At 36.0% G+C, this 15,033-nt stretch overlaps 1 protein-coding gene across 1 annotated transcript; it reads right to left on the reverse strand.

The window, feature by feature from the left end:
- Nucleotides 1-13,323: 13,323 nt before the first annotated feature.
- LOC122027229 (FCS-Like Zinc finger 6-like) lies at nucleotides 13,324-14,448 on the reverse strand. The gene is made up of 2 exons (XM_042586155.1): nucleotides 14,000-14,448; nucleotides 13,324-13,709 (listed from the first exon to the last, which is right to left on the reverse strand). The coding sequence occupies exons 1-2, from the start codon at nucleotides 14,341-14,343 to the stop codon at nucleotides 13,553-13,555; spliced, it is 501 nt and encodes a 166-aa protein (XP_042442089.1). The 5' UTR covers nucleotides 14,344-14,448; the 3' UTR covers nucleotides 13,324-13,552.
- Nucleotides 14,449-15,033: the final 585 nt, after the last annotated feature.

Below are 15,033 nucleotides of genomic sequence, written 5' to 3' on the forward strand. Positions count from 1 at the left end.
GCCTCCCTTCAAGTATCGAGTCACTCTTGACCTGCTCAGGGTCTCCCCTCAAGTATCGAGCCACTCTTGACCTGCTCAGGGCTTCCCCTACTTTGTTCAAGATTTCACCTACATTGTTTAATCTTGGATAATGGTTCTGGCTCGTGCTTCTTCCGGCGGTTAGTTCGGTGAAGAGCGACCTCGCTCTGATACCAATTGTAGGATCGAAAATAATTTAGATATCTTCACAATATTATGATATTTTTCACATATATTAACATCCTTTTGACACAACAAATGATATCAAAGCGACTTGTAGTTAGGTATAAAAGACTTCCTATAGCACTTCGGTAATAGTTTAAGTCTACTAATTTTTCTTCTAAGTCAGAGTCAATTTTAAGTACCGTTTAGGGATAACTTCCCTAGAAACCTTTTTAATGACTTTCTTAGGCTTCTTAGAAGCCTTAATCATACTAGTCTACTTAAAGTAAACTTTAGGGATAACCTCCTTTGTAACCTTGACTTGACTTTTAGACCTAGGATTAGTTCCATAGCTATATAAAACTCTATAATATTATGACACATCCTCTTTGGCTCTAGGTTTGTATCCCAAACCTTTCTTGATCTTAGATGGTTCATGCCTATCTAAGCATAGGTTTTTCTTCTTAGGCCCTCTGACTTCATTTGTCATTTTCTTAAGGGACATCTCTAATTGATCAAGTCTTGACTTCAAAACTTAATTTTTCATCCTTAAATTCTCAAATTTTGATTTTTCCTTATCGCCTTGGATATTTTTATTTTTAGGCACATATTTAAATTATTTTGGATTCTTGCCTAAATCATTTTCTACCTTCCTATCCTTAGGTAAGTTTGTCCTAGCATGATATGCTTTATAATTTTCCTTAGAATTATCATGTTTGTTATTTTCATGATAACACGCTTTAAAATCATAAAATTTAAACCTAGCATGTTTTTTATCATAACATAAAGAAGTCTCATTAACTAATGGTACCTTAGGTTTGTTCTTAGAAACTCTCCCTTGATGTGAGCTTCCTCCTTAGTTCTAGTTGGAATCATCACCCTTGGACATTGATTCCAATAATGTCTCTTTTGATTGCAAGAGAAGTACACAATGTGTTCCTTGCCCTTTCGTATCATGAGACCAACCTTTTTGACTTCTCCTTCATCTTGGGTGTCACTTTACTCTTCTTCTTGATTAAGCTTGGATAGTTACTTTTATAATGCTCATTCTCCCTACAGTCAAAACATATGATATGATTTTTAGTTTTACAAATAGAACTAATTATATTTTCATGATTTGTAGAGGTGGCATATGCTCCTTCATTGATTCTGGATGTAGACACTTCTTTTTGTTTCAATGTCAATGAACTAGACTCAGCCTCAATTCTTGAGGTGGATGCCTCTTCAATTTCATCTTCGGATGTTGAACATCTCTCAACCTCTGGTTCTTGATCCAATGAATTTTCCTATTTGGATTTGACTTTATTTTGCATTGAGGTAGGATGTTCATGAAGCTTTGAAAACTTGTTCCATACCTCCTTTGAATCTTGATATTCTCCTATCTTGTCCAAGAGATTATCAGGCAACAAATTAATCAACAATTTGGTTACCTTATTATTTGCCTAGGATCTCTTGACTTGTTCTTCGGTCGATTTGTTCTTTCGAAGAGATTCTCCCTTTTTTATCTTTAAGAGCTTCAAATCTTTCCATGAGAGAAAACTATTTCTCTATGTCTATCATCAAGACATTTTCCAATCTTGATTTCTAAAGATCAAAGCTTCCCATTCCAAATGATGGAGGTGCTTTGATGTCAAATCCTAATCCATCTCAAAAATCCATTTTTGAACTTGAGCTCCTTTGATGATAAGTTTTTGACTTGTTGAAACTTAGGGATCTTCTTCTTCTTCCTCTAGCTCTTTGCTCCTTCTGGTGATTAGTTCAATGACGAGAGTTCTCACTCTGATACCACTTGTTAAGACATGTAGAAGGGGGAGGGTGAATAGCTCACTTCGCTTCTTTGAACTTGATTTGCAGCGGAAACTCAAAGCGAATAATCTTCACAATGCTAATGCTTTAATTTTACTTGATATCCACCTCCTTGAGGTGACTATTCCAAGAATCCACTCCTCACTCATAACTCTACTATGAAAACCTTCTTCTTGGAGATAGAGAAGCCTCATACAAACTTGAGCAAGAGAATACAACAAGAAATACAATAAGAAACACAAACAAGATTACAAATGAAATAAAAAATAACTTTACAACAATGAACCTTGTGTTTTGATTGCTCTTTTCTTATTTTGGTTAGCCTCTTGATACTTGAAAAGTACAGCAGCACTTGTCACCAAGACCTCAAGAACTGGTGTAAAAGAAACTACACAAAAACACCTTTTCTAGGGTTCTTTCGATTCCTTCTAATCAATTGACCTCATTCTCAATAGATTGTCACGTCAACTCGATCGTTCAAAACCTGAAGAACAACTCTTTTCACCCATCCAATCGATTGGTGAGTAGCTTCTAATCGATTGACCCAATTGATTTAGAAGCTTTCTATTCTCGTGAAAAGCAATATAATCGATTAGTCCAATCTATTGAACCCTATTGAATTAATTGCCCCAATCAATTCTAGTACCTTATATGATGTCGCAAGAAATCGACCAATCGATTTCCCAATTAATTCAGGGACATACCGTGCTCTCGAATACAACCTTCAATTAATTGCACCAATCAACAATTGATTACTCTAATCAATTATCCAACCCTAAACTTTAATCCAAGTTTAGGGTTTTTTTGTCCAACACTAAAGTCAGTTGTGACTCGTTGGGACTTCTCGTTACTTAATATCTAGTCAACCTTGACCTGTTAGAGCTTCTTCACCAAATGTCTAGTTCTTCTAAATCTACTTGGACTTTTCCTTACCAACTTCATGTTGGACTTCCGATCACTAGGTGTTTAGTCAACCTTTGACCTACTTGGACTTTCTCACCAAGTATCCGGTCTTCCTTGATCTACTTGGATTTATCTCTTGCCAACCTTCCTGTTGGACTTCCTTGTCTAACCTCCAGTTATGGCTAGTCAATCGGTAGACTTTTCACTCTTGCCTAACATCTAGTTAGGACTTTTCTTGCCTAAACTCTGGTTAGGACTAGTCACTTGGTAGACTTCTCGCCCTTGCCTAACTTCTAGTTAGGATTTTCCTTGCCTAATCTCCAATTGAGACTTTCCCTTTCCTAACTTCAATTAGGATTTCCCTTATCTAACCTCCAATTAGGACTTTTCTAGTCAAATATCCAATCATCTCTTGACCTACTTGACTTTTCTTTCACACACCGTTAAACATCAGAACCCAAGATTGGATTAACTCGAACTTAGTCAAACTGATCAACTTTGATCTGAGAATAATTACACCAATAGTTGAATCATAGTGTTAGTGAGGTGAACGTTAGTGCTGGAAGGGAAGGAAAGGGGTGAATAACGTGTTTACAAATAAAAATTATCTTTCTATTGTTACGATTCTAATAAAGTCTCAAAATAAATCAGCATTCAAAATAATAAAAATAAAAACATGGATATACTACATAGTGACGGGTGATTTAATATGTTTTGGTAGCCCTAAAGTCCTAGACAATTACTCCTAAAATTTCCTATCTTTGTACTCTTTAAGCTGAAGATGCCAAAGGTGAATGGCCTGTTAGAAATTTGTCAATTGAACTATAAGAGGCATACAATTGACAAAAATACACACACACAGAGTAGAATAAGACAACAATATGACAAATTAGATTTCTTGGTTTGTGTTGTTCGTGGCCTGTGGGCCTCTTCTTAAACCTCTTTCCATGAAATGCTTCATTAACATAATCTTGTTGACATGACACCTACCAATCATTTGATATTGAATGAGTTCGCGATTGATTCCTTTGACAATAAGTGAAATTCAAACATCGGTCGAATTGGTGTTAATCGAATCTCGTAGCTTACAATTGCTTCATTCGATTACTCATATAAAATCTTCATTTGTCAACTAATTACAAATAATTAGTCGATTGATCCAATAAAAAATGATATAGAATGTTTCTTAATTGACTGTACCAATCGAATACACTATCAGTTAATTGTTCAAAGGTAATCAATAGACTGCACAAGCAAAAGCAAACCCATAGTAAATTTCATATTTGACTGCTTGAGTTGATTACATTAAATCAATTATCCCAATTGACTGACCTTAGTTTATTGCATTAGTCAACAGGTAATTTTACTCCAACAAATCTAATGATCAAGTACACTTAGGTTGAGTTATATCCACGCTCAAGTATATTTTCATTCAACTCAACTCACCAGTAGAATGTCTTTTGTGATGAGACATTCTCTTGTTAAGCTTCTTATCTCGTGAGATGCATTGAATCCTCCATTCCATTCTTGTCCCATCTTTTTCACTCTGTTTACATAGTATCCCCAACAATTTTTTACCAAACTCCTCATTCCTTAGATGTACAAAGCTATCTGACTTTTTTTCCGTGTTATCCTTCTCACTGTACGTGTGCACTCTGCTTCCCAGTCACAACTACGTCTAATGTTCCTCATTTTGTAGTCCCTTGGGTGTCCCAACCACTTTTCAATCTTTTATGTACCTTGAGTCATGAGATACTCTATGTGCATATACCTAAGCCCTACATACTTAGACAACATATCAAACACCAAGGCAAAGACCTAACTTAAATTCTTTCCTTGAATATCAAGAATTGCGATCATACCATTCCACTTAGGGACTGAAAGTTTCAACACCATCTCCCCCTCTCTAGTTTGATCTAACATCCATTGCAAATTGCATAACTTAAACTCCTCGCAAGTGTAAGAAAATTGCATCAATTGACAATTTAAACTATAAGAGTTAGAGATAAAGAGTAGAGTATAATTTTTTTTTTTGTTTGGAGTAGAGGTATTGGCGAGTACACAGGCCCGGCCCAGAGGCCGGGCGGTCCTGGGCGTCTGCCCAGGGCCCAATGTTTTGGGGGGCCTAAATTTTATAGATGAGTATATGTATATATATTAATTTATTTAAGAATTAGGTTAAGTTTTACTTTCTTTTCATCTACCGGCTGCTGCTCCACGAACCTTTAGCGAAATCGTCCTGTTCTGCACCGACTGCGGCCCTAGGGTTGGCACCGTCATCGACCATATCCTAGTCGATTTTTATGCCCCCTGGTCACCTGGTGTGGACTGTGGACACTGCAAGAGGCTTGCTCCTGAGGTAGGCATCCCTGCCAAAGTTCGTTTTTTTTTTCTTTCTCAACTATGTTGAGTTTGTTCGAGAAGCAGATCTGAGATCTGAGCTTCAGGAGATGAAAGGGTTTTACTTTCTTTCACCCTATTTTTCTAACCTTTATTTAAATATCATGCAAGTGGATGTGGTTCGAGCATTTTTCTGTTATGCTCGGGATCAATTCAATCAATAGCCTAAATGCCTAATGAGAAGTTTCTAGAGTCAGGTTTCTGGATTGTTATGGATTGCATACAAAAGGAAAATTTCTTTTCTTTTCGCTAACTACTTGATTGACTTGACAATGAAAGTAAGTGATTTAGTGTCTTATAAGTTTTGTTGTCTACTGATTTATTCATCTTCAACTCTGTCTGCAACTGCAAGTGCAAGATTGCAAGTCTACAGATTCTACACAGTGTTGTACTAGGATTTTTATTGTTAATTAGTTAATTGTTCATAAAATAGGAATTTTTTGTTAATTAATTAATTGTAAATTTGAAATTTAATGTTGACTTAATTGTTAAATTAATTAACAGGTGTTTTACTACAGTCTACCGTGTCTGAGACGAGGCGCTTAAGCTGCTAAGTGCTAAGCCTACAAATAATTTCAATCCAGGTGCTATTATTCCTTTTATACTCAGACTAAGTTGATTTAAATTATAGCTTTTTAATTGTGATTTTGTGAATTATAATATGTTGCCTAAAAAACATATTTCTGGATGTGAAAAAAGAAAAAAAAGAAAAAGACTAGAACAATTAACTGAATCACAAAGAGGTTCTCTTAATAAATTCTTTGTTAAAAGTACAAGTTCTAATGAAAATATAGAAATTTTAAATAGGGATAATATAGATGAGTCTAAAGAAATACATGATATTAGCGAGGAGTCTAATGAAATTCATGATGTTAATGATGAATCTAATGCTAATGATGAATCTAATGAAATTCATGATGTTAATGAAGATAGAGATAATTTAAGAGAGTATGAAAATGTTACTAATGTAATAGATAATGAGAATACTAATATTGATAAACAATTTATTCCTCCACTTGATATATATGACCCAAGAAATTGGGATAATCTTGATAACAATGCACGTGATATTTTAGTTGAAAAGGGGCCTATAAGAGAAATAAATCTCATATTTCCTTTTGATCACTACTCTAGACATTTTTCAAGTACATATTATTTTAAAAAGTTAAGCAATGGAGAGGAAAGAGACCGAAAGTGGTTGGTATACAGTAAACATGTAGATAAAGTTTATTGCTTTTGTTGTAAGTTATTTAAATCTGAAAACAATAGAAGTTCTTTAGCGAATGATGGGTTTAGAGATTGGAAACATATCAGTGAACGACTTAAAGAACATGAAAATTCTATTGAACATATAACTAATATGAACTCTTGGAAGGAATTAAAAATGAGATTAGATAAAAATGAAACAATTGATAAAGATCTACAACGAGAAATCTCTAAAGAAAGAGAACGTTGGAGACAAGTTCTTACTAGAATATTAGCCGTTGTAAAATGTCTTTCTAAACGTTGTTTGGCTTTTCGGGGATCTAATGAGAAACTATATCAAGAAAGTAATGGAAACTTTTTAGGGTTGATTGAAATGATTGCTGAATTTGACGTTGTGATGCAAGATCATATTAGACGCATTCAAAATAATGAAATTCATCATCATTATCTTGGTCATAAAATTCAGAATGAGTTGATTTCTCTTTTAGCCGATAATGTTAGAAGTATTATCATTAAGAAAATTAAGGAGGCAAAATATTTTTCAATAATTCTTGATTGTACTCCGGATATTAGTCATCAAGAACAAATGACTTTCATAGTACGATGTGTTAATATGTCATCTAGCAATGTGAAAATAGAAGAGTATTTTTTAGAGTTTCTAAAAGTTAATGATACATCTGGTTTTGGACTTTTTAATGAATTAAAAAATGTATTAAAATCACTTGATCTTAGTATTGAAAATATTAGAGGTCAAGGTTACGATAATGGTTCTAATATGAAAGGAAAACACCAAGGAGTTCAAAAGAGGTTGCTTGAAATAAACCCAAGAGCGTTATACATGCCATGTGCTTGTCATAGTCTTAATTTGACTCTTAGTGATATGGCACATTCTTGTGTTAAAGCCGTTTCTTTTTTTGGAGTAGTTCAACGCATATATACATTGTTTTCAAGTTCTCCTAAAAGATGGAAAGTTTTACTTAATAATGTGAAAGGATTAACTGTCAAATCTTTTTCAAACACACGTTGGGAAAGTCGTATTAAAAGTGTTCAAGCTATTAGGTTTCAAGCTCTTGAAGTGCGAAGTGCTTTATTAGAGTTATATGACATTTGTGATGATGCAAAGTCTAAGAGTGAAGCTGAAAGTATAATTAACTCAATTGAAAGTTTTGAATTTTTACTTGGTATGGTTATTTGGTATGATATTTTATTTGCTATAAACATGATAAGTAAGTGTTGGTGCAACCTTAGGTCAAGGTTGACTTGGTTGACCTGACTCGAGTTGACCTGACTCGAGTTGTGTTTTGATGTTTGACGATGTTTGACGAGAAGAGAGTTGTATTCTTGATGTTTGACAAGAATAGGTGTTCGGGAGATTGTAGGTGCAACATTAGGTCAAGGTTGACCTGGTTGACCTGATTCGGGAAAAGTCCAAGCAGGGAGCTTGGCACGCGAAAAGTCCGAGCAGGGAGCTTGGCATTGGAAAAGTCCAAGTATGGAGACTTGGCACTGGAAAAGTCCAAGCAGGGAGCTTGGCACGCGAAAAGTCCAAGCAGGGAGCTTGGCATTGGAAAAGTCCAAGTATGGAGACTTGGCACTGGAAAAGTCTAAGCAGGGAGCTTGGCACGCGAAAAGTCCAAGTATGGAGACTTGGCACGGGAAAAGTCCTGGTGAGTGAAGCCGGGCAGTGAGAAAGTCCTAACTGGGATGTTAGGCAGTTGGAAAGTCCTGGTGAGTGAAGCCAGGCAGTGGGAAAGTCCTAACTGGGATGTTAGGCAGTTGGAAAGTCCTGGTGAGTGAAGCCAGGCAGTGGAAAAGTCCTAACTGGGATGTTAGGCAATGAGAAAGTCCTAACTGGGATGTTAGGCAGTGTGGAAAGTCCTGGTGAGTGAATCCAGGCAAGGGAAAATCCAGATGGATCAGGGATGATCGGACATCTGGTGTTGAGGAAAGTCCAAGTAGGTCAAAGGGATTGACCGGACACTTGGCGAGGGAGTTCTAGCAGTCAAGGGAGTGACCAGATGCTAGGGATGAAGTACCAATAGGTCAAGGTTGACCGGATATTGGTTTGAAGTCTTGGGACTTGGTTTGGGCAAAATCCAAGCTCGGATCGGTCACCAGACCGATCAGGATATCTGTTTTCTCGATCGGTCCGGTGACCGATCGATATCGAAGCTCTGTTATCGATCGGTGACCGATCGAAGAAAACAGAGGCGAAAGAGAGGTACCGATCGTCCACGCATCGATCAAAGATGTCCCGATCGGTCCGGACCGATCGAGACGCAGCATCGCGAAGGAAGGAAGGGGATCGGCCGTGGACCGATCCATTGATCGGTCCACTGCATCGATCGAGTACGCATGTAATGTCTTCAGATCGATCGACGGGGGACCGATCGGGCCTGATCGGTCCACGCATCGATCAGGTTCTAGCCGCTGCAACGCAACGCCAGTTTCTTCACTGCTTTCTTCGCAGTATAAAGGAGGGGCATCTTCTGTGCGTATTCTTCTTCCTCTTCTCTTCGCTGCCTGACTTCTGGTGCTTGAGCTTTGTTGAGCTCTTCTTCGCAAGCTTCGCGTGAGCTTCTTCCTTCGACTGACTCCGACCGAGCTGCTGTTGTGGTTGGCGTCGAGAAGCTGTTGCTTCTTCAACAGTCGACATTTGCTGTGTATTTACTTCTTGTCTACTCTTGTATTTGTACTCCTTATCTTGCTGTTGCAAGAAGTAGTTGTGGCGAGGTTTCTCCACCCATAAGGAGCTCATATTTAGCCGGTTCTCCGGGGACTCATCCACCGACGGATTGGTAGGCTTCGTCCACCTTACGGACACGCCGAGGAGTAGGAGTTCATCTCCGAACCTCGTTACATCGGTTTGTTTTTCTTCTCCTTAGTTTCTTCCTTGTATTTCCGCTGCGACTAACCCTAACTGTAGGAAGAACGCGAGAATTTGGGGCGGCTATTCACACCCCCCTCTCTAGCCGAGTACGAAGAGATCCCAACAGTAAGAAGTTACAATCAAAATCTATGTGCATTGATTCTGCTATGAAACAATTAGATGGTGTAATATCATATTTTGAAAAATATAGGAATGATGGTTTTGCAACAAGTTTGACTATTGCTAAAAGTCTTGCATCTGATATGAATATAGAGCCAATATTTTCAAGGAAACGTCGTGTTTTTAGAAAAAAATAATTTGATGAGAAAGAAGATGATGAAATTTCACTATCACCTGAAGAATCTTTTAGAATTGATTATTTTGTGATTATTGTAGACATGGCAATTTCTTCTTTGAAAAGTAGATTTGATGAAATGAAAACATTTGAAAATATATTTGGTTTTTTGTTTGATTCGAAAACATTAAAATCATTGGATAATGATGAGTTGAGAAAATGTTGTGTTAATCTGACATCCATTTTTACGCATGATAATTCATTAGATGTTGAGTTAGATGATTTTTTTACAGAATTAAAAATATTACAATTAACTTTACCAAATGAGATAATGTCGGCAGTTGATATTCTTAATTTTGTAAAAAATATAGATTGTTATCCAAATGTTGCAATTGCTTATAGAATATTGTTAACTATGCCTGTTACCGTAGGATCAGCTGAAAGAAGTTTCTCAAAATTAAAATTACTGAAAACATACATGAGATCAACGATGTCGCAAGAGAGATTGAATGGATTAGCAATTTTATCTATTGAAAATGAGATTTTAGAAAATCTTGAAATTAATAATATAATAGATGATTTTGCATCTAGAAAAGTTAGAAGAAGACATTGTAAATAAATTTTACTTTATTTAAAAAAATTAGGGCATATTTTATCGTTTTGCCCGGGGCCTCCTAAATGTTAGGACCGGGGCTGCGAGTACAGATGTATGAGTTAGGTTGGTTAGAAAATCAATCAGATTTTTTAGGTGAAAAGTTTTGGCGACTTTCAAGATAGTTTTAGGACTTTTCACATTCGAGTGAGGGTCTCTTTTAGACGAAAATAAAATGTGAAGCACCCATCGGGAAAAAAGGAAACAAAGAGGCACCTGTTTACAAATTTGGCATTAGCAATCATTATTTTTTTAAAAAAAATAGGGGGAAAATGTAATTTTGTTTTGATGGGAACAATTAGAAAATTTAAACTATTATATGGGTGGAATGTAATACAATGAAAATGAATATTATGTGACATTTAGGGTAAGAGTAGAAGAAGAAAATATCGAGGGTAAGTTAGTTAAAATTTATCAAAGACGAGGCAATCCAGGGTAAAATTAAAATTAATGAAACGGATTTTACAAAAAAAAAAAAAACAATCCAATGTAAGAAGTTTTATTTATACGGGATCTCGAAGAAAGATCTATTATATGCAGTCTTATCTTATTTTTTTATACAAGAGGTCCTGGGGAAGGATCCATCGTATATAGTCTTATCTTACTTTTTATGCAAGAGACTGTTTTTAAAATTCAAACTAATGATTTTTAGTCATAAAACAATAATTTTATCGTTGTGCCAAGACTTCTCTATTAGCATGCATGTTAGTGTAACGGAACACTAAGACTCCGTTTGATATACATGATAGGATAGGATTATATTTTTAAAAAGTTTTTAATCAAGCATTTGGTAAAGTTGATTAGGGATAGGATTATGAATGATTAGGAATAGGATTTATAATCCTTTGACCTCAAGAGAAATTATTTATCCTATCTTTAATTCTATCCTAATCAACTCAATTCTATCCTATCATACATACCAAACAAAACCTAAAGGATAATCTATAATATTACCACAATTAAAGATAGCTGAATTATGAAACTGAGTGGTAATTATTATGTTGTGAAAATTAATCCAAATTGTTATTCCATTTATCTTTTTTTAATAAAAAATATTTTTTCGATCAATTCGATTTAACCTAGATCCCTAACACCAGTTGAACTTCTCCTTGCCAATGCATATTCAACTTTTCTTTTGCCAATAGATATTAAACTCCTCAAATTGCTAAGTTGACCTCGACCACTTTAGGTAGATTGTACTACAATCCCAACATCACTAGGTTGATCTCGACCAATTGGAGTGATTGCACTAACAAAGATAATATTAGATCAAAACAATTCTATTAATATTAATTTAATACTACAGCTCTTGTGCATTATTTTCCAATCACTTTTTAGATAAAATTATTTAAAATACATAATTAATTTATCTTGAGATTCTCTAAAACCCTCCAAACATGTGAAACACCCTTTCCTCATCATCCACACTCTATTTATTTCGTATAATTTCATTTAGTTTATCTTATTTTGATATGTTTAAAATTTATTCCCTTCTAATTTAAAACTTGCCTAGTGCACAGCTCATAGCTTCTAAAACTCGTTGTCAATAGTGAACAACAAAACTTAAACAATGAAGAGTTCTCAAAAGAAGCAAACAAACATTAGCTTGTTAGTGTCCCCAAGTTGACTTTTCGTGCATGAACTGTTTAACCAGGAGAAATGAAGACTTGACTTGAAGGTCAACCAATTGTAAGATTGTCTTCAAATAAGCTGCCACTGCTTTTGTACTACTCAACGTTCAAACAGGAGGGCCATTGCCTTTTTTTTTAAAAAAAATCATAAAGCATTAATATAATAAAATCATGAAGAACCACCAGCCAAATCTTATCTCATGGAGGTTTAAAAGTTTTTACACATGATCATCTTTATGCAGAGTTCATTAAGCTATCCTGGAAAGAATTTCAACAAATTCTACCATTACAAATGAGTGGCTATGTGGATTCAATACTGAATAAGTATTCATCCATTCATATCTATCTTAATATGTCAGTTTTCTTTGTTAAACCTAATTGTTTTAATTTAATGCCTTGTTGGAATATGCATCTCTGCTTAGCTAAATGGATTTTCTCAGATCCCATACTATAGCAATAATTCTGCAGAGTTGGATTGATTTTGTTTAAGAAGTTACTCTTCATGAAGTGAGTTGATCATAAGAGAAGAATACAATTACATATGCAATACAGAGATCATCATTAAGAATTAGGTCCAAACATTTGTGAGAAATCAGTGAAATCAAGGCTAATGCATCAAATCTTTGAACTAAGAAGATGAGAAAAAAACTCTGACCTCAAATTCACAGAGCAAGCATGAGTGATGCTGAATCAGTGGAGTCCAAGGATTGAGATAAAGTTATGACAATTGGCACCTCAGCAGCCACACCATTGCAGAAAAAATCCTCAATGAAAACAAGCACATGGAAGTGAAACCTACTCATTTTCCTGTTCCCCTTTGATGTGAGAACCAAGAATTGATAGAAAAGGAAGAACGTTCAACCTTGTCCAACCACATCAGTTAAGTTTATGGCAATATTATTTGAAGCTGTCTACTTGATAAGACATCAGCATCAGGCAAAACTTTTGCCACTGGGAAATATTTTCTAATTTAATCTCAATACAAAGTTATGCTATTCTATACCTAATTGATGCAGCATGTCAGAATATAAAAATCTAGGATCTTCTTACTTGACTCATCTAACAAAAGAATTGCTATGATTCAAATATCCCCATATAGATCTGTATTATGAATGAACAACAAAAAATGAAAAATTTGGCCTTCTGCTTCATAAACACTGGTCCATACAACTTTGAAATCAAAATGTGTGGAGCAATCATTAGAAAAAGATGGGAATCATCTGACTCATACATGATTCTGACTCAAGAGAAAAGCCAAACACTAACACTTTTTCATCTTCTGCGAGAACGACAATGAAGAAAAAGAGAGCTTCATGGTTAATCGATTTATGCGATAATTTACTTATTAACTCGATAAGCATTTCATGAGACAACAAACGCATCAGAAAAGGAAGCAGAATTTTATTTTTGATCTGAACCAGAAAGCTGGGGATGAAATTCCATTAGCATCAGCTTGTTTACAACAAGATTTAATTCTCGTGATAAGTAATAACTTAGCTGATGGAGAACAGGCATGAGACCAAGTAGATCCATATAGTTTGGTCAGGTTTTTTGACCTTCACAATCTTGACTGTGAGATTGTAACTCCATGATAATTTGATTAGTAAATCTTAAACAGCGGCAAGGGTCTCTCCATTGCCAGATTGCTCGTTGCTATTGGCTGCAGGTGCAGTACTATCCTTGATGGAGACCATAGAGCACTTGTCTTTGCGTTCATCGTGTTTCATGTGTTGCTGACGGCACTCAAAGCTGCAAAATGCTTCGCCCCTGTGAAAAGAAAAGGAACTTCTTGAAAAAAGAAACATAATTTTGAATCATGAAATAGAAAGAATTCCCATAACCAAGCATCCCATAGTAAGACACAAGCAAATAGGCTTTCAGATTTGAAGGGAAATAGCTCATCTTTGGCGTTTGCTAATAGACAGCACGCGACTGGATGAGTTCATATAATAATATCACTAGAACCCTCACTCAAGTTTCATAAAAGGATTGAAAAAGACAAAGCCAATCGAGATTTTACAGGCGTAGATTCATGAACCATAAGGAAGAAGCAGTACCTATACATGAAGATGTCCCGTCCAGGGCCAAGGAGGCGCTTGCAGAGGCCACATTCCCTGAGAAAGCGCGCGGCTTCCACCGCGGCGAGGTCTGCGGAATTCCTCCGGAGCCCTACTCCCTGTGGCATCGTCGCCAGGTTATGTCTCTCCTGGTACCTGGATCCCAGCCAATCCGCGGCGCCGGCGGATCTATTATGTACGGGAAGGCGGTTGATGAGTCCTCCGCCGAGATTATCTTGGTCGGGATGCGTCTGTATGGCCTCAGCGTCGGAGGCGACGGAGCCAGCGGCAAACTCGGTCATGCTGGTAGTCCGGCGGATGGACTGCCGCTTCCCGAGCACCATCGACGACGCCTCTCAGAGACCCCCTCCCTTCCTCTTCGTTTCGGTACGTGGGCCAGCGGAGAAGAGGAGGAGATTTATTTGGGAGGATCGATTGGAAGGAAGCACGAGAGAGAGTAGAGAGGGCACTAGACTAGTGCGGCCATTTAAGAAGCAGACGAATCTGGACCGTCGAAATTGTTGAATGATAGTAACAAGTATGACGGATGAAACAATATTATATATATTTATTTACCAAAAAAAAATATCTTACTTCTAAAATTATCAAAAAAAAAGCATCAAACCTCTCTTATCATGGAACCTAATATGATCTCGTATATCCCCTCTAAATTTGATATAGTCTAATATCAACTCCAACGTGATTATGATATTTTCTATATCAAACTCAGCCTAGATATAATATGGTCAAATATCAAGTTCATACTGGATCTAATATTTTTTCATATCATGTATATTAGGTTTGATATGAAAACTATTAGATCCATGCTGGAGCTGATATTAGCTCATATTAGGCCTAACATAGATTTGATATTTTTTTTATATCAAACTCATATATTGAAAAACAACATAAAATTTAAGAAGGTGGTGGAAAGGGTAAGTAGAAAATAATACTACTTTAAATAGTTTTGAAATTATGATATATTTTTTAAAATAAGAAAACGTGTTTTTGCATTAAAAAACCCCCGTATATTC

Source organism: Zingiber officinale, chromosome 10A, assembly GCF_018446385.1.
Source record: "Zingiber officinale cultivar Zhangliang chromosome 10A, Zo_v1.1, whole genome shotgun sequence".
Taxonomy (NCBI): Eukaryota; Viridiplantae; Streptophyta; class Magnoliopsida; order Zingiberales; family Zingiberaceae; genus Zingiber; species Zingiber officinale.

Bases quoted from the DNA above. Each gene is read 5' to 3' on its own strand.
- LOC122027229 (XM_042586155.1), bottom strand. From the start codon at position 14,343: ATGGTGCTCGGGAAGCGGCAGTCCATCCGCCGGACTACCAGCATGACC. The intron at 13,710-13,999 runs GTACTGCTTCTT...TTCTTTTCACAG, and splicing joins CGGGACATCTTCATGTATAG to GGGCGAAGCATTTTGCAGCT.